The 26,802-nt window shown below is 39.6% G+C and overlaps 1 protein-coding gene across 1 annotated transcript in view; it reads left to right on the forward strand.

Annotated features, from left to right (window-relative positions):
- The window catches only part of pik3c2a (phosphatidylinositol-4-phosphate 3-kinase, catalytic subunit type 2 alpha), a 64,888-nt gene that overhangs the window by 35,440 nt on the left and 2,646 nt on the right, over positions 1-26,802 (forward strand). Inside the window, exons 6-30 of the mRNA XM_037683093.1 lie at positions 669-732; positions 2,871-3,017; positions 3,111-3,129; positions 3,290-3,533; positions 7,297-7,419; positions 7,534-7,701; positions 7,939-8,053; positions 8,329-8,471; positions 9,550-9,741; positions 9,909-10,002; positions 10,120-10,214; positions 12,268-12,448; positions 12,528-12,632; positions 15,899-15,991; positions 16,186-16,315; positions 16,554-16,690; positions 18,720-18,889; positions 19,548-19,704; positions 22,456-22,565; positions 22,992-23,199; positions 23,297-23,421; positions 24,705-24,822; positions 24,902-24,983; positions 25,294-25,400; positions 25,509-25,634. Of these exons, the coding sequence (XP_037539021.1) occupies positions 669-732; positions 2,871-3,017; positions 3,111-3,129; positions 3,290-3,533; positions 7,297-7,419; positions 7,534-7,701; positions 7,939-8,053; positions 8,329-8,471; positions 9,550-9,741; positions 9,909-10,002; positions 10,120-10,214; positions 12,268-12,448; positions 12,528-12,632; positions 15,899-15,991; positions 16,186-16,315; positions 16,554-16,690; positions 18,720-18,889; positions 19,548-19,704; positions 22,456-22,565; positions 22,992-23,199; positions 23,297-23,421; positions 24,705-24,822; positions 24,902-24,983; positions 25,294-25,400; positions 25,509-25,634 (3,253 nt within the window). The remainder of the gene's footprint in view (positions 1-668; positions 733-2,870; positions 3,018-3,110; positions 3,130-3,289; positions 3,534-7,296; positions 7,420-7,533; positions 7,702-7,938; positions 8,054-8,328; positions 8,472-9,549; positions 9,742-9,908; positions 10,003-10,119; positions 10,215-12,267; positions 12,449-12,527; positions 12,633-15,898; positions 15,992-16,185; positions 16,316-16,553; positions 16,691-18,719; positions 18,890-19,547; positions 19,705-22,455; positions 22,566-22,991; positions 23,200-23,296; positions 23,422-24,704; positions 24,823-24,901; positions 24,984-25,293; positions 25,401-25,508; positions 25,635-26,802) is intronic.

Raw genomic sequence — 26,802 nt, forward strand, 5'->3', positions numbered from 1 at the left:
ATATGCTAATTTTTTGGGACAGGCATTTTGGGTTTTCATGAGCTGTATGCCATAATCATCAGTATTAAAACAATTAAAGACATGAAATATTTCAGTTGGTGTGCAATGAATCTGAAATATATGAAAGTTTCATTTTTATCATTTCTTTATGGAAAATAATGACCTTTATCACAATATGCTAATTTTTTTAGAAGGACCTGTATATATATATATATATATATATATTTATGTGTGTGTTTTTTCACACATAAATACAGAGTTGTTCAGGAGAATGTGTCTAGAGGTTGGTCTTAAGATTTTTTTTTGCATTTTTTTTCTGTTCACGTATTCTATTGGAAGATTTTTTTTTTCCCCTCATCTATAGATTGTTGTACTACATAGAGGAGGCAGACTATGATGCAGATAGTATGGTGCTCAATTGTAATGTTTATATCATAATTCTTTGCTTATAAATATTCACAGTAGCACCATCCGAGTTCAAAACTTGTCATCAGAACGAGCTTCAACAGAACAATGCTCGCACTGTCTTACCCCCTGATGTTCTGGACATTTTATTTGGGGGCTGAAACAACATCTGCACACAGTTGTGCTCTCACATGTGAACCCCCTGTAACTTCTTTAACACAGTTAAGACTTGTGTGTAGACGACGGCGTGTGTTTTCTTGCAGACAAGGCCTTGCTGACTACTTGAAAGGCTATCACAATCAAGTCAACATCTGCTTACAAAACGAGGTATGTGATCTCTGCAGAGGCCTAAAAATCTTAGAATACTAAACTGGGTTCCTGAAACAAATTTGAGACAAAGGAAACCATCACACACAATTTTAGTGGAGTTCTTTGATATTTTTATGAACTTGTAAATAGCTCTTGGAACAACCACAGATCAGAGTTTTGGTTCGTCATGATGGATAATAATAATAATAAAAAATAATAATGTTAATAAAAAAAATGTAATATTGACTGTGGTAGGAAGATTTTTAAAATAGCTTATGTATGAACCGTTACAATATATTTTAGACTGTAGCTGTTTTAAGGCTGCAGTGTTCCTCTTTGGTCTTGAATATGTTTGGCTTACCGGTAGTTAACGCTGAAGTCTTGTTGGACATAAACTCTTCAGATTGAAGTTACAGTGAGGCAAAAAAAATATTCAGTCAGCCACTGATTGTGCAAGTTCTCCTACTTGGAAAGATGAGAGAGGTCTGTGATTTTCTTCTTAGGTACACTTTAACTATGAGAGACAAAATGAGGAAAAAATCTAAGAAATCACATTGTAGGATTTTTCAGTTATGGTGGAAAATAAGTATTTGGTCAATAACAAACAAGCAAAATTTCTGGCTCTCACGGACCTGTAACGTCTTCTTTTAGAAGCTCTTCTGTCCTCCACTCATTACCTGTATTAATGGCACCTGTTTGACCTCGATATCTGTATAAAAGACACTTGTCCACAGCCTCAAACAGTCAGACTCCAAACTCAACCATGGCCAAGACCAAAGAGCTGTTTAAGGACACCAGGGAGAAAATTGTGGACCTGCACCAGGCTGGGAAGAGTGAATCTACAAGAGGCAAGCAGGTCGGTGTGACTAAATCAACTGTGGAAGCAATTGTAAGAAAATGGAAGACATGCAAGACCATTGATAATCTCCCTCGATCTGGGGCCTCACGTAAGCTCTCATCCCGTGGGGTCAACATGATCATGAGGACGGTGCTCTAGAACTACACGGAGGGACCTGATGAATGACCTCTAGAGAGCTGGACCCAAAGTAACAAAGGCTACCATCAGTAACACTACGCCAAGAGGGACTCAAATCCTGCAGTGCCAGGCGTGTCCCCCTGCTTGAGCCAGTGCATGTCCAGGCCCGTCTAAAGTTAGCCAGAGAGCATATGGAAGATCCAGAAGATGATTAGGAGAATATCATGTGGTCAGATGAAACCAAAATACAGCTTTATGGTAAAAACGAATGCTGAGTTTCATCCCAAGAACACCATACCTACTGTGACGCATGGGGGTGGAAACATCATGGGGCTGTTTTTGTGCAAAGGGGACAGGACGACTGATTCTTGTTAAGGGAAGAATGAACAGGTCCATGTATCTTAGATTTTAAGCCAAAACCTCCTTCCGTCAGTGAGAGCATTGAAGATGGAACGTGGCTGGGTCTTCCATCATGACAATGGTCCCAAACACACCGCTCAGGCAACGAAGGAGTGGCTCCATAAAAAGCATTTCAAGGTCCTGGAGTGGCCTAGCCAGTCTCCAGACCTCGACCCCATGGACAATTTGTGGAGGGAGTTGAAAGTCCGTGTTGCCCAGCGGCAGCCCCAAAACATCAGTGCTCTAGAGGAGATCTGCACGGAGGAATGGGCCAAAATAGCAGCTACAGTGTGTGAAGACTTACAGGAAGCGTTTGGTCTCTGTCATTGCCAACAAATGTTATGTTGGAAAGTATTGAGCTGAACTTTTATTGATTAAATACTTTTTTTCCACCATAATTTACAAATACATTCTTTAAAAATCCTACAAAGTGATTTCCTGGATTTTTTTTTTTCCTCACAGTCTCTCATAGTTGAAGTGTTGTGATGAAAATTACAAACTTCTCTCATCTTTCTAAGCAGGAGAACTTGAACAATCAGTGGCTGACTGAATACTTTTTTGCCCCACTGTATTCAGGAGCTGTCTACAGCAAGAAAAACAAATCTTAACATTTCCCCATAGACTCCACAGCCTCGCATTTCAAAATGGCTTAAATGATCTTGATAAAGACCTCCAGGATTGACTGTAACCGTCTCTTTAAAAAAAAAACATACATTTTATTTTTTGCAAGCTGGGATGTATGTTTTTTAGTAATAACCTGGATTTGTATTTCTGTATCCAGAGTACTCGGTACAAGACAGTGGACCGGGTGGTCCAGTGTGTGAAGAACATGTGCCTTGCTTTAGACGAGGTGGAGACTCAGGCCGTTACAGAGGCTGTGAAAAGACTTCGTCACTCCGTCAATTTACCCAGGACGCACTCCCCCAAGGTGGGCTTTTGACTAACACAGCTGTTAGATCATTTGTAGTGGTATCAAAATATGATGATGTCATTTCTAATTCGAGCATGCATTGCTTTCTAGTTGGGGTCCACATCACCTGGTCAGTCATCAAATAGTAAGTTATGTTCATGAAATGCATATATAACCTTTGTTCAGTCTGTGCTACAGAAGGTTTTGCAAGATTTTTTGCAGTTCAGAATTATTATTATTATTATTTTGATGTTTCTACGAGCTCTCGCACTGATCCCCTCTTCCGACAGGTGGCTCCAGTCCCGTGGAGGAGAGCATAGCCTTGCTGACAAAGGCCGTCTATGACCTGGCCAAGCTCTACCTGCGCTCCTTCTGTCCACCATCAGCAGCTTTCAGCCCCCCTTCTTTGCCCCAGGCTGCAACAGAAGGTGAAGAAGTGGAGGAGAAGAGCTGCAAAGAAGCTTCTGGCACCACAGACCACCTTCAGTTTACTTTGTTCGCCTTGCACGGCATTCCAGGCAACTGGGTCAGCAGGTAAACACCGGGGCACGCTGCTGAACACGTTAATTAGAATATGAAGGTCAATTACTATGTGGGGGAAAAAATTAAATGTCGTGGGTATTTTTTATTTTTTCCCTACAAGGCTGATTAGGGCTTGAAGGTTTGAATCCCTTTATTTATTTATTAATTAAACCTTGGTTTGTCTTTTTTAATATTTCATCATCTTGTCACTGTTGCAAGTGTCAGTCAACAATATTATTCCCAAGGGAAATTTAAATATTTCAGGACTGCAAACGTTGGAAATTTGTTGACGACTCAAAACTGTGATCGTTATTCAAACGTGATTTTTAGACGGGGGCATGTTTTCTGTCGGAGCTCCCATGCAGGAGTCAAAATACAACTCTTAACTCTCTATGAGTTGGAGAAACTCGCCAAAACTATTAAGGAGTTGAAACGGCAGCAATGAATGACTATATTACTATTTTGAGATACATTTTGAAAATTGTAGCCCTGCGGTAAACTTGCGACCTGTCCAGGGCGTACCCCGTCACTCGCACAGTGACTGCTGGATATGGACATCAGTGACCCCCCGCGACCTGAAAAAGGAGAAGCGGATGGATGTTCCAAGTTCAAGTGAAAAGATTCTTGACGACTTAGAAGAGAAAACAAAAAAGCAATTTCTAGACATTTTGAAGACCCCCTCTCAAATGCTGTTTTAACTAGTCACACTGTCGCAGCCCAGTGAGATACCACCTTAAGATCGATCTCACTGGGCTAATAAACCATCAAAATAAGTAGCAATAGTTTGTGTAATGGTTCATTGATTAGAATCTCATCGTACAAGCGAGTTCAGCTTTCTGTGATGCTATAATATTACGTTTTGATCTGCTTAACTGTGCTATCGTTGCACCAGGTCTGGGTTTCTTTTACTAAACCAACAGCTTTGGTGTGGTTGTCCGTGTCTCATTTTTCCGCTGCAGTGTCTCATTTCATTTGGATTTCGGTGTACGGAGCTGAGCTGAGCCAAATGATCTGTTCCCAGCTCTGTTACGCAGTGACCAAGACTGGAAACGAATGTAACGCGTAATAAAAGTTGATTTACATTCTTTTATTTTTGGGTTGAGTTGCAGTAGGTTTCCAAAGTTGAGCTTCATTAATGAGGTTAATGTACATTATTTTACAAATCACAGTGAAGCCCTATAGAGATCTTGGTAGAGACGTTAATGACTGGTTAAAACGTGACTGTATGACATTTAAAATAATGTGGAAACTGCGAGTGTGGCGTCAAAACAGTGTTTTTAAAGTGGTCTTTAAAAAAAAAAACTGTTTCACGTTCATTCACAGCACTTTTCTGGTCAGTTTTTGAGGCCTTGACAAAAAGACCAGCTGCTTAAAAACAGGCCTGTTTACTTTGGAGGAGCCTCTTCCTGCAGCTATTTTAAGCCAGGATTAAATATTGCAGCAGTGACAGCCATTCCAAAGATGCCTCCCCAAAAATATTTAGCTCTACACCCCAAGACCAGAGGGGCACAGTGAGTTCAGTCATTTCCTACCCAGATGAGAAGCAACACGTATTTGTTGTGGCGTCACTACAACTCTGCCTTACTGAGGCCTGAATGTTTAGCATTGTTGTGGCTCGTGTGTTAGCCGTCTGTTGCCTCGCCACGCTGCCAGCAGTGGTGGAGCTGCCAGCACAGATGGCACGGAGCAGTGGATACAGCCTGATGTAGTGCAAGATGTGAATCCACTGTGCTCGTGTTTTTACTCTGCTCACATGCACAAATCTGTCATCGAGCTGATTTTATTTTGAGATTTGGGGAATTTGGGATATGAAGTTTTTTGTGATCCATTTTTCTTCCGTACGTTTTTCAGCTCGATTCTCGTCCCCAAGTTTTCAAGCTATTTCAACAAATCGTAATCAAAACGTTCAGCTCTTTCAGGACAATCCTTTTATGACTTTTGGTATTGGTGCAGCTTTAGCTTTTTTAAATATTTAGCCTTTTCGGCAACTTTTTTTTTTTTCTCATAGAAAATGAATTGAGCTCATTTTACATCCTTCATATCTTTAGATCTGTTCACAGCCTTTTACTGCTCCTTTCTTGTTCTGGCTCTTCTTTTAGCTTCTTTGTGCAAATTTAAACATTTTTTTACAGCTACTTTCAGCTAATTTCAGCTGTTTTTTCCAGCTATTTTGTGTGCTGCTTTAAGATTCTTTCTGCTAACTACAACCTTTTTGTGCTTTTACGTTCTTTCTGCTAATTTCAGCTTGTTCTGCTCCTTTCAGATTATTTCTGCAAGTTTCAGCTTTTGCTACTATTTCAGCTACTTTTTAGCTGTTTTATCTCAATTTAAGCTTTTTCAGCTAATTCCACATTTTTTTTGCACAAATTTCAACTTTTTTCTGCCTAATTCAGAAAAAATATGCTCTATCCACTTCCTTCTGGTAATTTAATCTTTCTGCTTTTTTTAGCTACTTTTCAGCTGTTTTTTTCCCTCTTTTTTTTTCCTCATTTCAGCTTTTTTCAGCTTTTTTCCACATTTTTGTGCTTATTTCTGCTTTGTTCAGCCTAATTGGGCAAACGTTCCTTCTGCTTTCTTTTGCTAATTTAAGCTTGTTCTAAAATTTTAGCTAACATTTTAGCATTTGGTTAGCCAATTTCGGCTGTTTTCAGATGAATTCAAGTTCGTGCTAATTTCTGCTACTTTCAGCCTAATTACGGTAACTTCTTTATGCTAATTTCAGCTTGTTACGCATCTTTCAGCTGAATTATCCTAGTTTCAGCGATTTCTGCTAGTTAAGCTAGTATTTAGCTGTTTTTATGCTAATCTTAGCTTTTTCAACTAATTCTGCATTTTAGCTCATTTCAGCTCTTTCAGCTTCCTTCTGGTAGTTTAAGCTTCTTTCTGTCTTTCAGCTCCTTTTCAGCTATTTTTTTGCTAATTTAAGCCTTTTTTTAGCTCATTTCTTCCTATTTAAACCTATTTCAGCAAGTACATGTTCTTTCTGATTTTTTCTGCTAATGTAGGCTTGTTCTTCCATTTCAGCTACATTTCAACATGTTTTTAGCTAATTTCAGCTGTTTATCAAAGTTCTTCTGCAACAGGCATTCACACTGCATTTTCGCAGGAAATGCAATTTCTCTAGTTTTATTTTGTATTATCTCGTCAAAAAATGTACATTTAATTGTTGCGACAAAACCGATATTAGTGAATATGATTTGCTGTATTGTTTTTGACAATATTTATAAAAATATTTAGCGCTTATGCAAAGGCATAAGCACTAAACACAAAAATGTTTCTACTTACCCTGATATTAGGATTTTATCTTCATATCTGTTGTTATTTGACTAGATGGTAGTTTTCACCCTTTTTTAAACAGTCATTCTACCAGCAAGATGGATTTTATTTATCATAGTTTTTTTTCTAATTAGACCACATTTAAATTCTGTGTGGGCCGACAAAAACAACTATCGTGCATAATCAACTGAGCAAAACGTTCGGCTTTTAGTTGAAAGTGTGTTGAACCATCACTGTAGTGGCAAAAACCTCGTATCTGTTTTTATTATTTTCATGTTTTTGTTTAAACTATTTTTTATCATTCACATTTGTCTATGGTTTTATGGATGGTGGACCAATGAAGGTGTCAAAGAACTCGCAAAGTCTTGACAGTTATTTATTTTGAACCTGCAAACGGCTTTAAACATCGGTGTTCTTCTGGATAAAGCTTGATCAGATCTTCTTGCCAGTTCTGATGGTTATTCTTAGACAATCATTGGTGTTTGTTGTGTCGTTCCAGCTATGAGAAGTACTTCCTGATGTGTTCGCTCACCCACAATGGAAAGAACCTGTTTAAGCCCGTTCATTCAAAGAGAGTGGGAACATACAAAAACTTCTTCTACCACGTTAAATGGGACGAATTGTAAGTCCTGTCTTTGTTTTTTCACATTTATTATTATTTTAATTCATAAATGTGTCAAAGCCTGCCGTTATCGCTCTTCCTTTCCACCTCTGACACCATCCTTCTCTCCCCAAGGATTATTTTCCCCATCGCTGTAGCTGTGCTCCCGCTGGAGTCGGTCCTGAGCCTGACTCTGTTCGGAGTTCAGAACCAGAACGCCAGCGGCTCACCGGATTCCAACAAACAGAGGAAAGCTCCCGAGTTTCTGGGCAAAGTCTCCATGCCCCTTTTTGACTTCAGACGGTAAGGAGATGGGACCTGTTTCACGTGGCTCTACTAAACTTTGTGTTTTACTTGTTTTTAGTATTTTATTTTACCAGGAGAAACTCACTGAGATGAAAAATCTTACTTACAAGAGCGTCCTGGCCCGAACATTTTTTTTTATATTTACAAGCCCATAGACTCCCAGTTTATTATTTATAAATATTTGTAACATTTCTTGCTTTTTGTGTTACATGCTACATGCCGAATGTTTTGCAGAGTACTCGCAGGAGGCACTCGGCTGTTGTGTCTGTGGACGTCTCCACAAGGAGCTGCTGCTGCTGGTCCTACAAGCAGCCACAGGAGATTACCTACAGAAAGAATCATACTACAGGTTAGTCAGATGATCGTATGTACAACAAAATGTTGCTGAAACGGATAAGACCATGTTAGAATCAGCTGTTGTATTAAAACCTCATCGCTGTGTCAGAATTATACGCTGTATCAGTGGCAGCCGGTCCATAGGCGCACCTAGAAAAATAATTAGCCCCACAAAGTAGTTCCTCCTAATAAATAATGTAAATTACTTATTTACTGAGCTTGTTGTGCAACTTTTAACAAATTGCGATGTACGTGCAATCCTAATGTCGGTGTTTTTCTTACCAACAGCTGGACTTTCCCAACGCAGCATTGGATGTTCTGTACGTTGGACCCGAGGAAGCCCCTAGTCCCGAGCCCCACACACTGGAAGAGCTGGATCCAGACCTCAGACGGAAGCTGGAGAAAATCTGCAGCCGAGCCTCCAATTTTGGGTAGGAGACAGAAAATATGAATAACAAAAAAATTTGAAATATGTTGACGATTTGATATTTAGTGTTGCTTTTTTTTATATATATATCTTGGCTGGATTTGTACTCGCATGTACCTGTAGACTGCATTTGTATTTTTCTTAGACCACCCAAAATTCATAGGTCTTAATAGAATTGGTAAGAAATTTTCAGTTAAACCACAGACAGCCACAGTTCCCTATAAACACCTTTAGCTTGTCTGCTCCATACTCTGTTTTTATCCAGCTGCTTTAAGCACAACTAAATGCTTTCTAAGAATCGCTTCCTGCCAAATCTCTCCACGGTGCCGCCGTCCAGAAGACTCAGCTGGCACTGCAGCACGAGGCGCTCTCGCTCACCGGCTGCTTTTATTCCTGTTCATTCATCTCAACAAATCCTGTGGTTTTAAGACCCACAGAGCTGAATTTATCATTTCTTTAACTTCTTAAAGCTGATTGTTGATTTTTATTAAGAGAAAGTCAGAAGCAGTTATAAGTAAAAATGTATCCTCGGCACAAGGATGCCAGGGCTGACCAGAAGACCCTTCGTGTTTGATGAAACAGACGTAGACGCAATCAGAGACCCTGGTGTCTGATTGCATTTCTGGGCATGAAATTTTTAGCTTTGCTTGATTCTTCCTGCGGGATCAATAAAATTTAATCAGATTGCTTCTTTGGTTAGTCTAGTTGCTCATAATCTTATTATGCAACATGTCGGACACGTTTTTTAGATTGACATGCATGTTATAACTAAGCTTTCCTTCATTCGTTTCAAAAGTTGTTTTAGTTTTAGGATTTTTTTTTTATTTCAGTGTATATCATTAATGCAAATATTTAGCATTCTTATAAAGCGGTTAGTATGAAGGCTTTTTTTGTACTCAGTAAATTGTTCAGTTTCTTTGAAAAACCACTTTGCTTTAATAGTATTATAATAAAGAGTAATCTTTAAAGACCAAACGTTGAATAAGTCCAGTTAAGTCAGGCATAAAAATTAGTTTAAAATGATCTTTAGGTCTTCTCTTATTTATGCCAGTTCATCTTGTTTGTTTTCTTGCGGTCTCCAGCTTGAAGCGGTCTGATCACCAGCTTCTTTGGGACCATCGGCTCCACTGTCGGCGGGACCACCCCAGCAGCCTTCCCAAAGTGTTAGCCAGTGCGCCCAGCTGGGACTGGGCCAGCATGGCTCACATTCACTCCCTGCTGCACCACTGGCCCACCCTGCCCTTAGTCACTGCACTGGAGCTGCTTGACTCAAAGTATGCACTGTTCTCAGTACTTGCACACAAACAAAATGTGCTGTGAAGGGTACAAAACGAGTGCTTTATTTTATAGATTCACCCTAAGTCTAGTATAAATTGTCAAAGTGATGCTGAATAGTGGACTTGTTTTGCAGTCTGACGCGTGGCGATGTACATTTATGTAGGTTTGCAGATACTGAAGTAAGAAGCGTGGCTGTAAGTTGGATTGTAAAGAGCAGCGATGATGAGCTGGCTGACTACCTGCCTCAGCTTGTACAGGTACAACTAACATATCAAATTACCCATGCTGAGTTCACTTCTGAAGTTCTTAGGGTTTTAACTGGATTTTTTTTTTCTAACGAGTTCAAAATCACTTTCTACAACTGACTTCTTCAGGCCTTAAAGTTTGAGTGTCACCTAAAGAACGCGCTGGTTATGTTCCTGTTATCCAGAGCTCAGGCCAACATCAACATAACCCACCACCTGTACTGGTGAGTCTGCGGCACTGATAAACACTACATACAATAAACAAGTACTCAAAGATTATGAGTTTGTGTGGAGTAAATACGAGCAGTTAGTATCTTCCCTGCAGCAGAGAAGAAAATAATATAAAATATGCAGAAAAGAGCCCAAAAAATTAGGAAATTGGCTTAAAAAAAAGCTGAAATTAGCAAAATGGCTCAAAAGTAGCTGAAAGGCATGAACCTTAAACTACCACAAGGAAGCGGAAAGAGCTGAAAAGAGCTTTAAAAAAGTGGACTTAACTGAAAAAGCTAAAATTAGCATAAAAACAGCTAAATAGTAGCTGAAATAGCAGAAAAAGTTTAAACTAGCATAATTAAGCTGAAAGGAGCATAAAGCTGAAATTAGCAGAAATAAGTTATTTAGATTGAAAGAAGCAGAAATTAACACAAAATAATTTAATTTATTTGAAAACAGCTGAAATTAGCTAGAAAATGCTAAAAAATAATAAGCCGAACAGATAGAACAAGCTTAAATTGACAGTAGAAAGCAGAAAGAACACGTTTGTCAAATCAGTCTGAAAGAAGCAAAAATTAGTAGAAAAAAAGTGGAAATTATCTGAAAAAAGATGAAATTAGCTAAACGCAGCTGGAAAGTAGATTAAAAGGTAGAAAGAAGCTTAAATTACCAAAAGAAGTGGAAAGAGCACATTTTTGTTGAATTAGGCAGAAAAAAGTTTAAATTAGTGCAAAAATGTGGACTTAGCTGAAAAGACTAAAATTAGCAGAAAAATAAATAGTAGCTAAAATAGCAGAAAAGGCTGAAACTTGCATAAATAAGCTGAAAGAAGCATAACAAGCTGAAATTAGCAGAAAGAAATTAGAAGAAGCACAAAAATGTTGTAGTTAGCAGAAAGAATCTGAAAGGAGCACAAAACAACTGAAAGTAGCTGAAAGTAGCTGAAAAAATTTAATTTTGCACAAGGAAGCTGAAAGAAGCTGAAGCAGAACAAAATGTGAAAGGAGCGGTAAAAGGTTGTAAACAGAGCTAAAGATTTTAAGGATGTAAAATGAGCTCAATTCATTTTCTATGAGAAAAAAAAGGCTAAATATTTCAAAAAAGCTAAAGTTGCACCAAAACCAAAAGTCATAGAGGATTTGTCCTGAAAGAGCTGAACGTTTTGATTTATGATTTGTTGAAACGGCGCAAAAATTATAGAACGATAAAGATGCCGAAAAATTTGTGACTCAGCATAAACATTCACACAATTGTGATTTACTGTAGAGCGGCTCAAAAGCCTTCACAATAAAACTCGTCTCATTAGCATCGAGACACTTTCAGCTGCCTCTGTCTACTCACTGGTGCTATTTTGTAACAACAGAACAACATGGTTGTTGTCCGGTTGTGGAAAATAGTGACAAAACAAACAACTGGCGGATGCAAAGGTGATGAGAAAAACGTCTAATATAGTGTTAGCTTAAACTGCTATGAAATATTTTTAGATGGAGTTGTTTTAGATGAGTTCTGCCTTAGTCATGTTTTGATGAGGAGCTTAGTTTCCTGATGGAAAATTTCTCCTTGATTCTTCAAAGAACTGTCTCACTGCCAACTCCCGCAGGTAAGACGCTGACTGCTCAGAAGTACTTCACTAAAATCTCACTTGGATAAACCATCTGTGATTCAAGATAAATGACGGATAGCAATAATTTTTTTTTACAAGCATGGGTAAAGAATAAATCAGTGCTTGGCTTTTGAACACATGAATACCCTGTACATGTTCAGCAGATGTTTTCATTGCGTTCGATGCAACTTTTGATTATGGTACCTGTGCTTGTTGAATTATTATTAATATGTTCTTTAGGTTTTCTAACTCCACTGTAACATGTTCTCTGTGGGGTTTATTTTGGTGACAATTAACAAGTACCCTTTACTGTACATCCTTTTGGTTTCATTTTGAAAGCTCTTCCCTTCATATCTGGACTGAAATAACCAAAATAAGCTTTTTTTTATGTTAATAAGACTCAGTGTAAGCTAGCCGGCAGGAAGATGGTTTCCTTTAGAAGTTGTGTGTTATGCTGGCAGGCTGCTGAAAGATGCTGTGCAGGATCCAGCCTGGGGTCGTCGCTATGAGCAGGTGCTGGGGGCCCTGCTGTGTCTGTGTGGAAGCAAGCTGAGGGCGGAGCTGGACAAACAAACCCAGCTGGTCACGCTGCTGGGAGTCGTAGCCGAGCGGGTCCGACAGGCTGGGGGCTCCGCACGTCAGGTCAGTCTGTTTTCGCGCCACTCAGGTAAGCAATGGTTGTTTGAGCGTAAATTAATATTTTGGCGTCTGTGCCTTTTAGGTCGCGCTCCAGGAAGGTCTTGAAAACGTTCAGAACTTTTTCCACAGAAACAGCTGCCGGCTGCCTCTTAGCCCCAGCCTGGTGGCTAAAGAGCTAAACATCAAGGTGGGCCATGAATGACGGAGAACATCTGCAGTTTTTAATTATTGTTTATTGTTGAGCTCAGGTAAATACACCTGTCACGCCTCACTGCAATACAGTGGTCCCTCGTTTATCACAGGGCGTCCGTTACCCTGAAGCCCCACGCGATAAGTGAAAAACTGCGACGTAGTACTAGTAGTACAAGTAGTACAAGTAGTAATTAGTTGTTTATTTTAGTATATATATATAAAGGTGTTTAAAACCCTTCTCACACTCTTGCAAGATTCTGAACAAAATTTCTAAACTCTAAATGCAAATGTCATGGTTTCAGCTCTTTGCCACCTGCAAGCGGTCTCGGCCACGCCCACTCCGCACGTTGTGCACAGAGAACAGCTGATCAGATGCAGCAGGAAGCTTATCCTGCAGTATGGGCTGCACGGCAGGTGCTAAATACTTTTGAGATGATTTATTTTAAATAAAAATTCCATGCCGATCGTGCGGCTCATCCATCAATGAGCCATTATTTGTAGTGTCCAGTCTTATTTTGAAAAACCGCGATAGAGCGAGTCCGCGACGGAACGAACCACGAAGTAGCGAGGGACTACTGTAATCCCATTAACTGTCCATATAAAAGCGCAGAGATGAAAAATAAAACTTTAAATCAACTGTATTTTTAGGCATCAAGTCTTTATTTTAAATTGTTTTTACAAATATTAAGATTTGTAAATGTTGTCTTTGTAACATCTTTGGGGATTATTATAATAGACCCCTGACGTTCGCTGGGATTACCTTCTCATAGCATCTGCAAATAGCAAAAAACTGCAAATTTTGGATGAGGTCAAAAAAATGTATATGTATTGTTTTTATTGCCAAATACATTTGCACATACAAGGAATTTGCTGTGGTGTCCCGGTGCTACGTAAACATTTTAAATTAAATTCAGATGTTCGCATCTCAGACATGTCCGCTGCACTCACAGGATCTGGTCAGAAGATGTTAGCCGTGCGCTCTGCTTCACCACCATGTGCACACCGACCAGGTGAATGAAGTGAGCTCATGGAGGGAGTAAAAAGGCTTGCAGGTTATGGCTAGAAGTGTTACAGGTTCACTGTCACACCAGTACACCAGCCATTGTTGATGTAAAAATTAGAGCCCGACCGATATGGAATTTTTGGCTATCGCCGATATTGATATTGGGAGGGGGAGGCTAACGCTGATAACTGATTAAATCTTTGAGCTTTGTCCACCCCAAAGTAAACAGCTACTTTTTAATCAGTTTCAACACTTGAAGTCTTGAAACAATCTTTCTAACGTGCATCCTCCACTATTCACCATAAAGTTAAGTGTAACAAAAATATCAGTTAAACAAAGAAACGCCCTTCTCTCTGCACTATTTAAACCGTCACGTGTTGTGATGGTCCAATTAGTATGGACTGCAGCTGTTTGGGGTTTTTCTTTGCAGAGAAGTAAATATTTCAGACAAACAAGGCATTTCACTGAGAACGACAAAGATAATGTTGCCAACACTGGTATATTTTACCTTTTATATTAGATTTATTGTTCTGGATTAAGCCTATGCTAAATGTTAGCTTGCTAGCTTGAGAGGCACGAAGCTCATTAGCGAGTTGGAGGGTTGAAAATAATTTATTGTTGTTTTTTTTATTTATTATTTTACAGATCAGTTACAGTAAACTCACCATGCTCTGTTCAGTAAAATATGCTACCCAGCATTGCTCCTTGCTTCGGCTGAGCGAGCAGCATGGCCATCACTTGAAAGAAGTCCACATGCGCCCTCTGCTGGATGCGTTGTACAATTACACCATTTGCAAGTAAAGGCACAGCTTGTTCCCAGCATTTTAGGAATGAAAATTATAAGTGTTTGTGTCCGTGCACACTTCACCAATACCGATATGTCCCCAAACATCTATATCAGCCTAAAATATCGGCCCTACTGATATATCGGTCGGGCTCGAGTAAAAAAAGAGGCCCGTCCATTTTGTTGCTCAGTGTGTAAGCAGATACGCTGGGTGCAGTGATGAAAGATGAATCAACTGTGCAGTGCGATGAAGGTCTGTGAATGAACGACTGCGCAGCAAAGCAGGATTTACAGCTCCTGGGGGGAAAATTATATATTGCAGTTGTGAAAAAATTGCAGAGGACCGTTGCGCTTTCTGTGAAATTGCGGAGGTTTTTTGCAAACAATTATGTTTCGTTCCAAGTAAAAAATCTGTGACTGACTTGAGTCCACAAACTCTGTACTGTAGTCCCTCGCTACGTCACAGTTCGTTTATCGCTGACTCGCTTTATCGCGGTTTTTCAAAATACGATTGGACATGACGCACAATTGGCTGATTGATGGATGAGCCGCACGATCTGCATGAAATTTTTATTTGAAATAAATTATTTGGCACCTGCTGCACATTTGTGCAGCCCAGAGCTGCAGAAATGCTTCCTCCTGCACCGTTGTGCAGCTCATATTTCTGGACAAGCTTCCTGCTGCAGCTGATCAGCTGTTCTTTGTGCATGATTAGCTGTTCACCTGCAGAGCAGAGAAGTGGGCGTGGCCAATAGCGCTTGCAGGTGGCAAAGAGCAGACGAGGAAGGGAGCTGAAATCATAACATTCTGTGCTCTTAGAGCATTTAGAGTTTAGAAACATTGTTTAGAATATTGCAAGAGTTTGGGAAGGGTTTAAAACACCTTTACATATGTGTATATATATATATATATATATTCCTACTTTGCAGTTTTTCACTTATCGCAGGTCTTCAGGGTACGGATCCCCCGTGATAAACGAGGGACTACTGTTCTGTGACTTTGTGGGGGTTCGCTGTAATCTGCTCATGAGGAATTGTTGCAGATAATGGAAATCTTTTTAGTCTCGAATCAATATTTCAGCTTCCTTTGTGACTCGGCAGCCTGCAGGCATTTAGAAGGTACTTACACCTTAATTTGTAATCAAACATAGAACTCTCTGTTCTTTACCGTTGTGTATTCTGTTGAAAATATCTGTTGGAGATCAATGCTGTCCGAGTTTCACTTTCATCCGTCCACATCATCGTGTGAGTTTATCAGGCACGTATCTGATCCGACGGTTGTCTGATGAACTCCGCGCTCCGAGTTAAACGACATCAATAAATGATAACGGTTACAAAAATGTTAAATTGTTGTTTATGGTTTCTGGCTTCAACGCCTACTTGATAAAGAGAATTTAATAAACCAAAAAGCAGAACTTTAAGGGTTTCTAAAAAGGAAGAGAAGTGCAGCGATAAACTAGTGTTTGTTTTCGTAGGCCTGTTCCTTCTTCAGCTCCAACGCAGTTCCCCTCAAGCTGGCTCTGGTCAACGCCGACCCCCTGGGGGAGGAGATCAACGTTATGTTTAAGGTGATTGAAAATTAAGAAAAACTCATTCACTTGCAGTTCTTGTGTGCCTGACACAAACATGCTCTATTAGTTTAAGCCCAGGCGATGTCATATGTTCACTCCAGCATGGTGTAAAGACCTCCCCCTGGTGGCTGACTATAAAGTTCAGCCCTTCTTCTGTTTTCTCTCTTTTAGCTTGTCTGTTTCTGTTTCAGGTGGGAGAAGATCTGAGGCAGGACATGCTGGCTCTTCAGATGATTCGCATCATGGATCGCATCTGGCTGCAGGAGGGGCTGGACCTCCGTATGGTCAATTTTAAATGCATCTCCACCGACAAAGATAAAGGTGCTCAAAGCCGTCTGTCACGTATTTGTTGTAAAAACAGACAAGTTGACACAGAATCTAAATGACTCTGAGTTAATTGCAAATCTATACAGTTGTTTTTTTAAATCAGTTTTGTTATCAGTTTAATTTTCTTGTCTTTATTTCCATATGCAGTGCAGTCCCACAATAAAGAGTTGGAGGTTTATATATTTTATTTTGTCTCGCTGTGTGTTGATAAAACCGTCTTTTTTTTTTTTAGGCATGGTGGAGCTGGTGCCGTCCTCTGACACTCTAAGAAAGATTCAGGTGGAATACGGTGTCACTGGATCTTTTAAAGATAAACCTTTGGCGGAATGGCTCCGCAAATACAACCCTGCTGAAGATGAATATGAGAAGGTACGCACAAAGAATACTGTTGTACTTAAACCTATTAAAACAAATAGTTAAGCACATATTGTTTAGAACAGGGCTATTCCACTAGTGGCTCGGGGGCCAAATCAGGCCCACAGGTGAGCTCAGTTCGGCCCATCATTGGGCTCATTTTTTAATAAAACTAGATTTAAAACTGTAAAATAAACTTACTTAATAACAATAACTGCTGGATTTCTGGCCCCTGAGCTCTTGGCTTTCAGTAACTGTGGCCCCCTGAGCCATAACCGTAGTTGAATAGTCCTGGTGTAGAATGTAATTATATAATATTCCTCTGTCAGTCTTTCTAATGAATTATGATCTCATTATAAGAGGAAATATCTAAACATTTTAGCATTTTCTTCAAAACCGGCATTAAGTTGAATGGCATTGGTTTGACTTTAGAAAACTTATGACCTCTGACCCCAAACGTTTACTGCAAAAGGTCTTAACCTGACCTTTAATTAAACAATCTGTATTCAACCCTCTCCACATCACAGCTGTTGCACATGGGAACACAATTTTTCGTAAGAAAACTGACTTGTAGTCGCTGATGTGCATGTACACTTTAAAGGAATTAACTCAAAATTAACAATTTACATATTTAGATATTCATTGTTGTCTGTTTTCTAGTTTTTACTAGTTATTTAGGGACATAATATTAATATTTATAGTGCTTTTAATGTAACCTAAAGAAATTTAACATGTCGGTCTAGGCTAAAAGAAAACCCATTCGAGTCAGCTCAGAGACTGGTGAAGGAAATGTTTTGTTAGATGTGAGAATAAGCGATACTGTAGGAGTTGCATAATTTTTCCCTCTCTTATATTATTTTTGATTTCATATACTCTCTTAAATGGCTGAAACCCCCAAAAAGCTGCTTCCGTTTGCATAAATTTCTGTTTTGTCAAAAAGCCAAAATAATCTGAAATTAGACCTGTCGCGATAAACAATAAATCAATTAATCGCACGATAAATGAAATTTATCGACCTCATTTTCATTTATCGGCTTTATCGTTTCTTTGTGTCTCTCTCTTTCTACTGAAGACACTGGACGACAAAAGGTTCAACTCCGGTGCTCTTCACTGACCCCGCCCTTTCTCTTTAAAATCTGTTTTAACCGTCCAAAGTCATGTTTTTGGATCGTTAAAAGCAGCTAAACTGAGAAGCTAAGCTACAAGCTAAGCTAACAGGCCGACCTCTGGAAAAAAACCTCGGTCTTGTCGAAGCTTCAAAATTCACGGTTGAAACCCGTGTCTCAGCAAAAAGAAGCTGAGAACTTGTTTACTGAGTTTTATTTTTATTTTAAAGCTTTGTGTCACAAATGCTGTACTAAAGATTTCAAACCACACCGAGTGTCCGCCATTTTGAAAACCGAAGAGACAGCCCATGTCACGTCAAGGGGCCTCCCTCCCATTTTCCTTAAAGACACGCTGCTCGCTCCCTCACTATCCATCCTTTCGTTCAAACAGTCTTATACTGCCATCTGGTGGTCGAAAAAGGTACTACACACAAATAAACCAAAATTTCTTCTTAAATTTGCCAATAATTAGTAATTACTGCCAAATTTCAAACAATATTATCGTTTATCGCAATAATTTCTGAGACAATTAATCGCCCGGCAACATTTATCGTGACAGTCCTATGTGAAATTAAGACTGAATGAGGGTTTAAGGCTTTCAAAGAAACCTCCTCTCACACACGTTAAAGGTTCGTGCACTGCTATTTTAGCCACATTGTCTTGAATTTTCTCTCCAGGCTGCTTCACTCCTCCTCTGGTACCTTGCACACTGACATTTGGCCTCGCTGTGGCTGGAGTAAACATGCAGCACTGCTATGAGCCATCGGTTTTAATGGTTTAAGCATGAGCCGTCTTGTTTTTATAGATAAAAGCACGAATGAAGGTCAGACATTTTATCAACAGGTCCCAACAACGATGGGAGTGCTCCGATGTTAGTTTTCAGTTCTGCTCGTGGCCAACCTAAAAGGTGCTCTCTTGGCTGTCCATCATTTTTGCAGGCATCGGAGAACTTCATCTACTCCTGCGCCGGCTGCTGCGTTGCAACTTTCGTTCTTGGCATCTGTGATCGCCACAACGACAACATCATGCTGCGCTTCACTGGTCACATGTTTCACATTGATTTTGGAAAGTTCCTGGGTCACGCTCAGATGTTTGGCAGCTTTAAAAGGTAATGATAGAATCTTTTCTGTGCCGTGCGCTTGTCTTTGGTTTTCTATCGGGGTGGAGCAGGACGTTCTCTTTTTGTTTTATTACAATCTTGTTAGCAGAGTAGGTGAAAGGTCGTACTGTATTTCCTGATTGTCAGTTATCTTACATTATCTATTGAACTTTTTTGAAGGTGTGCACTTTTAACACTTAATAAATGTTAACGTGGACAATTTTTTTTTTTAGTGCAACGATTTTTGTTCGAGTTTTTATGCAAGTCAAAATTAACCCCAAGACTTTGGAGCACCGCGGGGTCAAATGTCTGCTTCACCCTTGATAATTATTCAAATATTTACATACAAATATTCACATGACAGCAGATTTTTCTGTTCTGTATAAAACTGTTGACTGATGTTTAAAATTCAGTGCGATGTAACGCTCAAAACAATCCTCACTTCTTTTTTGGGTCACTGGATCTCAGGTAAGCTGCAGCAGGATTAATTAATGTTTTTAGATGTGACCTGCTTCTTAACTGCAACACTCAAAATACTTTTTGGCTGTTAAGAAACAAACCACGTGGATTTTTATTTTTTTGGTGAGATTTTTCAGCTCTTAGAGCTCCTCCCCTTGTAAGATGCTGAACTTAAATCTTCATCCCTCTCCTCCTTATCTTCCATTAGAGACAGAGCTCCGTTTGTTTTGACCTCTGACATGGCGTATGTCATCAACGGAGGCGAGCGTCCCACCAGTCGTTTCCAGCTGTTTGTAGATCTCTGCTGCCAGGCCTACAACCTCATCCGCAAGAACTCTGGGCTTTTCCTCAACCTGCTGTCTCTGGTGAGGCAGAGCTGTTGCACACAACATATTCACGCATGGTGTGTGCACGCAGAGGACTCGTTAGGCAGCTCGTGCATTAAATAGAGGATGAAATGATGCTGTTGCTAACAGGACTTTTAATCCGAGTTGTGTTCTGAACTGTTCTCAGACGTCCGAGTTGGACGAAACATTTGTTCCGCTGCTTAAGCTTTTATTTTTTACTTTATTGTGTTTAACTTTTTCTAAAGTGTCTAGTTTGCTTTATGTTGCACCTGCCGGAGCCAGAGGAGCAAATGTACAACCCAGAAGGAGTTGCGCTTTCGAAACATAATAAATCATTTGCTTCCCTGCTGTCCCAGAAACGTCCGCGTATGGAATTTACTGCAGCACCGATACATTTGAGATGTTTTTGAGAATAATCAGTTCCTTTTTAAAATATTTTTTACAAAAAAAGAAGAGTATTCACGTTATTAGTCTCCACTGCAGAAAGCCACGATATTAAGAAATGTAATTCTCTCACATTTGACATAAAAATGGCATTAGCTCAGTTATACTGACTTCACGTTTGGTGGGTTAGTAGCTGAGGTTGATCCACAATATACGGTATATTCTGAGCTCCAGCAGATTAAACCAGATCTTTGTTTAAAATGTTTTTTGACTTTCTTTGTTAGTAAACTGTTTCATACTGGGCTAATTTTACTAAAACTTTCAGAAAGCACTCATTCATTGTAGACTTGCAAGTAATTACCGTTCTTCCCGCCGTAAGCGTCACACCGCCGTATAAGTTGCATCAGTCCAACAATGTGTAATAAAGTGTGAAAAAACATTAACACCGGTACGTCGCTTCGCCGTATAAGTCGCATCTATTATGCGTCGCCGCTGACGCGTCTCGTTTGTTACGCGTCACTGCTGATCACACGGAAATATGTTGTGCCAAACATCGATTTCAGGAGGACTTTAACAAGATTAACACTTAAAAACAATTGTTTGCTCAAAATTATTTATTTCATTTTATTTATTTATTTATTTATTTATTCATTTTATAATAATAAGAATACATATCAATTTACATGTATGTAATTTGAAAACAAAAAAAAATAAAATGAAAGGCAGCAGATGAAGAAAAAATCTTATTAAGTCTGCTCCTTATTTATCTAATAAACAATTCAAACAAACATTTACTGTAAGTAACAAAAACAAATAACTCGCTTAATTTTTCAATTAACAAACATTTTCAATGAATTACATTCATATATATTTTTTTAACAATTCGATTTTTACCAGTTTCTTAAATACCAAGATTGATTTGGCTTCCTTAACATCTGTCTCTAAGTCATTCCATAAACCAACACCCTGAATTAAGGTAGATCTTCCCTTTAAACTAGTTCTGAACTGCGGTTTAACAAAAACATCTTTCCCCTTAAGATTGTAACAGCTTGATCTTTTCACAAAATACATTTGAATATTAGAAGGTAGTGTATTTGTATGAGCTCTATACACAAGTGACAAAATGTTGTAATCCACCAAATCATAGAATTTCAACAGTTTCATTTGATTAAATAAAATACTTGATGGATGATAATAATGTTTTCTTGTGATAATTCTTACAACTCTTTTCTGCAATATAAAAATAGGCTTTGTAATTGATTTACACGCTTTTCCCCAAACATTAACACAATAAACCAAGTGTGGAACAACAATTGCATTATACAACAAAAACAATGCTTTATCGTTTAGTAGATACCTAACTCTATAAAAAATTGCAATAGATTTGGATATTTTCGTTTTAACAGAATTTATATGTTGTTTCCACGACAGTTTATCGTCAATGATGACACCCAAGAATTTCACCTCATTAACTCTACAAATCATTGAATCTTCAATTTGAAATGGAACATCAATAGTTTTATTTCTATTACTAAATATCATGTAATTTGTTTTATCCAAATTCAAAGATAATTTGTTTAGTCTAAACCATTTCTGAATTTTAACAAAGCATAGCAAAGGTGCGTCTCGGTTGAACTTTTCCTTAATAAATGCACTTTAATGGTCAAAGCAGCTGCATTTCGTCTGGGCGGTGAAATGCAGCTGCTTTGACGTTTGCACCACGAGTTCCTGAGCGTGACGAAAGTGGCTCCGTATGGCAAGCCAAGTGTCTCATTAATAGCCACTTTTACCTATTAATGAGACACTTGGCTTACCGTATAACTCGAGGGCCCTCTAGCAGCTGAAAATGTTGGTGTTCAATATTTTCCAGGTCAGAATGAATGAAAATGTCAGATGTCAGTCAAAATTTGGGTTATAAATATAAGGGGGGGGGGGGGGGGGAATAAATGTTGCTGTATAAGTCGCGGGGCATGCAAATTTATGCAACAAACTACAACTTGTACGGCGAAAAATACAGAAGCTTTTAGAGTTAATTTAATTCACGATGACGGCCACAGCTCATTGACATCAGTCAGTTTGGCAGATGTTCAAACTGTGCATGGTTGTAGCTGAGCGTAATTCACAGAACATACTTTGAGGTGGACATCTCGTGATAATGGATGAGATCGCGCTACGTATTATTTTCAAGTTTGTCTACAACGACCCCAGAAACTCTGGCATGAAAGGCGGCGGACAATATACTGCACATTCCTTCAAGGAACGCTAGGCCAACAGTTGCATACAACGGATATTAGCTAAGAATATTTGTGATTAAAAAAATTTAAAAATAATCAAAAACTAACTTTTACATACGTGTCTCCACATGGTTTGTGCTTCTGCTCGTAGATGACGTCGTCAGGCCTGCCGGAGCTGAGCGGCTCTCAGGATCTGAAGTATGTGTTTGATGCTCTGCAGCCGCACAACACCGACGCTGAGGCCACGATCTTCTTCACCAGGTAAATGTGTAAACTCGTTTCTACAACACAAACGATGGACAAAGGTCTCCCTCTCTGCTTCAGTTATAGAAAAATTATTTAAGTATACTGGGTTCTCACCAGTTGCTCCCACAAGTTCCCTTTGTATTCCTTTACTCTTAGTCTTTTGTGCACTGCTTTTAATTTTGATCAGACTCGATCAAGAAGTTGTTTTTGCTTAAACTCAGATTCCACCAGATGGGATCATAAACTTAGAGGTCAGAAGAGCGTAGCTCACATCACTGCAACAAACCGTAAAAGACGTCCAGTTTCCAGTCCAGTAAAACTGGACCAAACGTACGACATGAGCAGAGGAATTAAGTTTCTTCGCAGTGTTTGTAGCTCTGTCTTTTCACGTCGAGTCTCTCATCTCACCCTGTTTTTCTGGTGTTGTCCTCCCCTCCACAGGCTGATAGAGTCCAGTCTGGGAAGCATAGCCACCAAGTTTAATTTCTTCATCCATAATCTTGCCCAGCTGCGCTTCTCTGGCCTTCCTGCCAACGACGAGCCGATCCTGTCCTTCTCGCCAAAGACGTACACTATGAAGCAGGATGGACGCATCGTCCACGCCTCCATCTTCTCTTTCCAGAAGAGATACAACCCTGAAAAGCACTATGTGAGTCCCACAAAGACTGTTTTGTTAAGTATCTTTGTTTTTTCATGTTTCGTATTCGAGTTAAACCGGATCTCTTTTGTTTGTTTCTGCTGAACAGACCTACGTGGTGAGGCTCCTCAGGGAAGGTCAGACTGAGCCTCAGTTTGTTTTCCGCACTTTTGACGAGTTTCAGGAGCTTCACAATAAACTGACCATTCTTTTTCCACTCTGGAAGCTGCCGGGGTAGGACGTTGTCTTTACCTATGCATTTCAGGGGTTTACAATCCATTAATCATACCCTCCTGATAGAAAACTTAAAGATATTAGTTTAGTCTTAGATTATCTTGTCATATATTTGGTGTGTTTTTGAGAAAATTACCATCCACGATATTTTCATTGTATTACCGTATTTTCCACCGTACACGTCACACCACCCTATAAGACACATCAGTCCAAATATGTCTAATAAAGTGGAAAAAAACATAAATACGTCGCTTCGCTGTATAAGTCACATCTATTATGTGTCACCGCCGACATGGGCCGGTGTTGTGCCAAAAATGGAGTGGCTGCCGCGGGAGCGTGCACGGGAGGACTTTAACAAGAATTTAACAAGATTAACACTTAAAAACAATTATTTGTTTGCTCAGAATTATAGCAAAGGTGTGTCTCAGTCTAACTTTTACTTAATAAGTGCACTTGGATGGTCAAAGCAGCTGCATTTCAAAAGCCGATACGCAGAAGCGGGAGCGTGCACAGGAGGACTCGCTGTGCATTTCTTCGAAATTTAACAAGATAACCACCTAAAAACAATTATTTGTTTGCTCGACTTTATAGTAAAGGTGTGTCTCAGTTGAACTTTTACTTAATAAATGCACTTTATTGGTCAAATCAGCTGCATTTCACCGGGACAACACAACGAAATGAAGCTGATTTGACGGTTGCTCCAGGCGAGCTGGACAAAGGTGGCTCTCTATGGCAAGCTGATTGTGTCATTAATTAAGCATTAAGCACTTTGATAACAGTCTATCTGTTTTAAACTGTGCTCTATAAATAAATATGACTTGACTTGACTTGATTAATAGCCACTTTTACCTATTACATGACACAACGGTATGCCATACTACTCTAGTGCCATCTAGTGGCTGAAAATGGTAGTGTTCAATATTTTCAGTCAGAATGAATGAAAATGGTCATATCGTTCTGGGACCCTATGTACATAGTTTCGTCCCACCTCATGTATCACGTGTGGTTTGTATGACAAATAAATCTCTAATACTCAGCCAAAAATTGGTTTATAAATATGGGGAAATAATCCATAAACGACTCTTCGACATATGAGTCGCACGGCGTGTAAATTATGTTTAAAAAAATTAAAAACACGACTTATAGGGCGAAAAATACGGTAATCAGTAAAATTCCACATCAAAACGTACTTTTAATCTGCCTTCGTTTACAAACTGACATGTTGTAGTAGCTTTTTTTTTAATTAACAAATTCAAAATTATTACTTTTCTTTTTGTTGTTAGTTTTCCTAACAAAATGGTGCTCGGTCGCACCCACATTAAAGAAGTGGCAGCCAGGAGGAAGTTGGAGCTCAACAGTTACGTGCACAACCTGATGAGATGCTCCGCAGAGGTCACGCAGGTAAATACAAACACACACACTCTGTATCGTGTTGTGTGCAGCAAGTGGTTGCTGTTTAAATCGGCTGTTTTTATCCCAGTGTGACCTGATCTACACCTTCTTTCATCCAATCGCTCGAGATGAGAAGACGGAGAACTTGGAGACGACACCCAGAGCTCCCGGTAAGTACTTCCATGTTTCTCCGTCTCGTTCTTCAAGTGTTTTCGTTCCGGTTAAACCGTCTTCTTTTACTTTCTTTTCTGTGCCTCATCTTGTCACGAAGCTGTCCAGATTAAATGGTGATAATCTTTTGTTTCTGGTCAACGACGACACTTAAGGACAGAATTATTGTAAATTAAATTGTGACTAATTGAAATGAATGATGATCACAGGTACCGGGGTTTTTAACAAGACCTCTTCAAATTGAACATTTTTGTGTCTGACTGCCATGTGCCATGTCTGGATGTGGTGTGTGGTCTCTTCATGTTGCAGAACCTCCGTTGAGCCCCACTTCGGGTCGGGTGGAAGGAGAAGTGAAGCTCTCCGTCTCGTACAGAAATAGCACTCTATTTATCATGGTCATGCACATCAAAGATCTGGTAAGCACAGAAATAATCCAGCCCAGATTCTGAGACTATTTTTAAATAGATGGATTATGTTGCGTTCTTCGTCGGTTTGTGTTCAGTAATTTACGTCTTCCGCTTCAGGTTTCTGAAGAGGGAACAGATCCAAACCCGTACGTAAAAACCTACCTGCTTCCAGATCCTCACAAGTCCTCCAAACGCAAGACCAAGATCGCCAGAAAAACCAGGAACCCCACCTTTAACGAGATGGTCTGGAAATGCAAAACTTTTTTACTTTTATATTGACGTGTTTGTACAGAATGATTTAAGGCCTGTTGTGCTGCTTACAGAAGCTTTAAAGTCTTCAGACTTCACCTTGTAGACATCTAATGCTGGAATCGTTAGAATAACAACATGAAGAAAGACATTTTGTACATTCATGAAAAACACTCAAATATCACTTTTCTATACGTATTTACGACTCTTAACTTGGAACTCGGTAGAGGCTCGACAGCAGTTCAAGCCTCGAGCCTTTTTGGGTTTGGTGCAACAAACTTTGCACGACTGGAGGATTTTCTGCTTGAAATCCTCTCGAGCTCGGTCCATTTCAGTCGGAGTTGTTAGTTAAGAAAGACGGAGGTAAAGTCAGGGTTCTGGCTGGTTGTTCTAGGACAGGGTTATCCAACTGGCGGCCCACGGGTGACTTCAGTCTGGCCCACCAACGAATTCATAGTTCAACGAGTTTATATGAGCAGTTTAGTTGAATAGTCCTGTTCTAGGACGTTCACAAACCCATTCTTGTTTTCTTCACTGTTTTGGGTCATTGTCATGTTGGAAGGGGAACTTTCAGCCCAGTCTGAGGCCCTGGGTTTTGTGGAACAGGTTTTCATTAAGGATATCTATTCAGTCCAACATTTTTCAGTCAGGTCATCTGGACAGTTTCTTTTTTTTTTTGTGCTGAAACGTTTTGCCTTCGATCCAGAAGGCTTCATCAGTCAAGGAAACACACAACAAAACTGATTCTTCCCCCAACAGCTTACTCCAAAGTGGAACAAACCAGTTCTGCTTGTGATAAGATGGTCTCTTTGGTACGCCCCCTCCTCCATTGCCGGCCCTCTTCCTTGTTGACAGTCTTGTCAAACTGGTTGAAAACAGTTGAACAATGTTGGATTGTATACCTGGATTATTGAGCATGGACTTTGTTGTTTTCAATCAGTTTGACAAGACCGTCAACAAGGAAGAGGGCCGGCAATGGAGGAGGGTGTGTACCAAAGAGACCATCTTATCACAAGCAGAACTGGTTTGTTCCACTTTGGAGTGAGCTGTTGGGGGAAGAATCAGTTTTGTTGTGTGTTTCCTTGACTGATGAAGCCTTCTGGATCGAAGGTGAAACGTTTCAGCACAAAAAAAAAAGAAACTGTCCAGATGACCTGACTGA

This window comes from Nematolebias whitei, chromosome 10 (assembly GCF_014905685.2).
Source record: "Nematolebias whitei isolate Nwh7 chromosome 10, NemWhi1, whole genome shotgun sequence".
Lineage (NCBI taxonomy): Eukaryota > Metazoa > Chordata > Actinopteri > Cyprinodontiformes > Rivulidae > Nematolebias > Nematolebias whitei.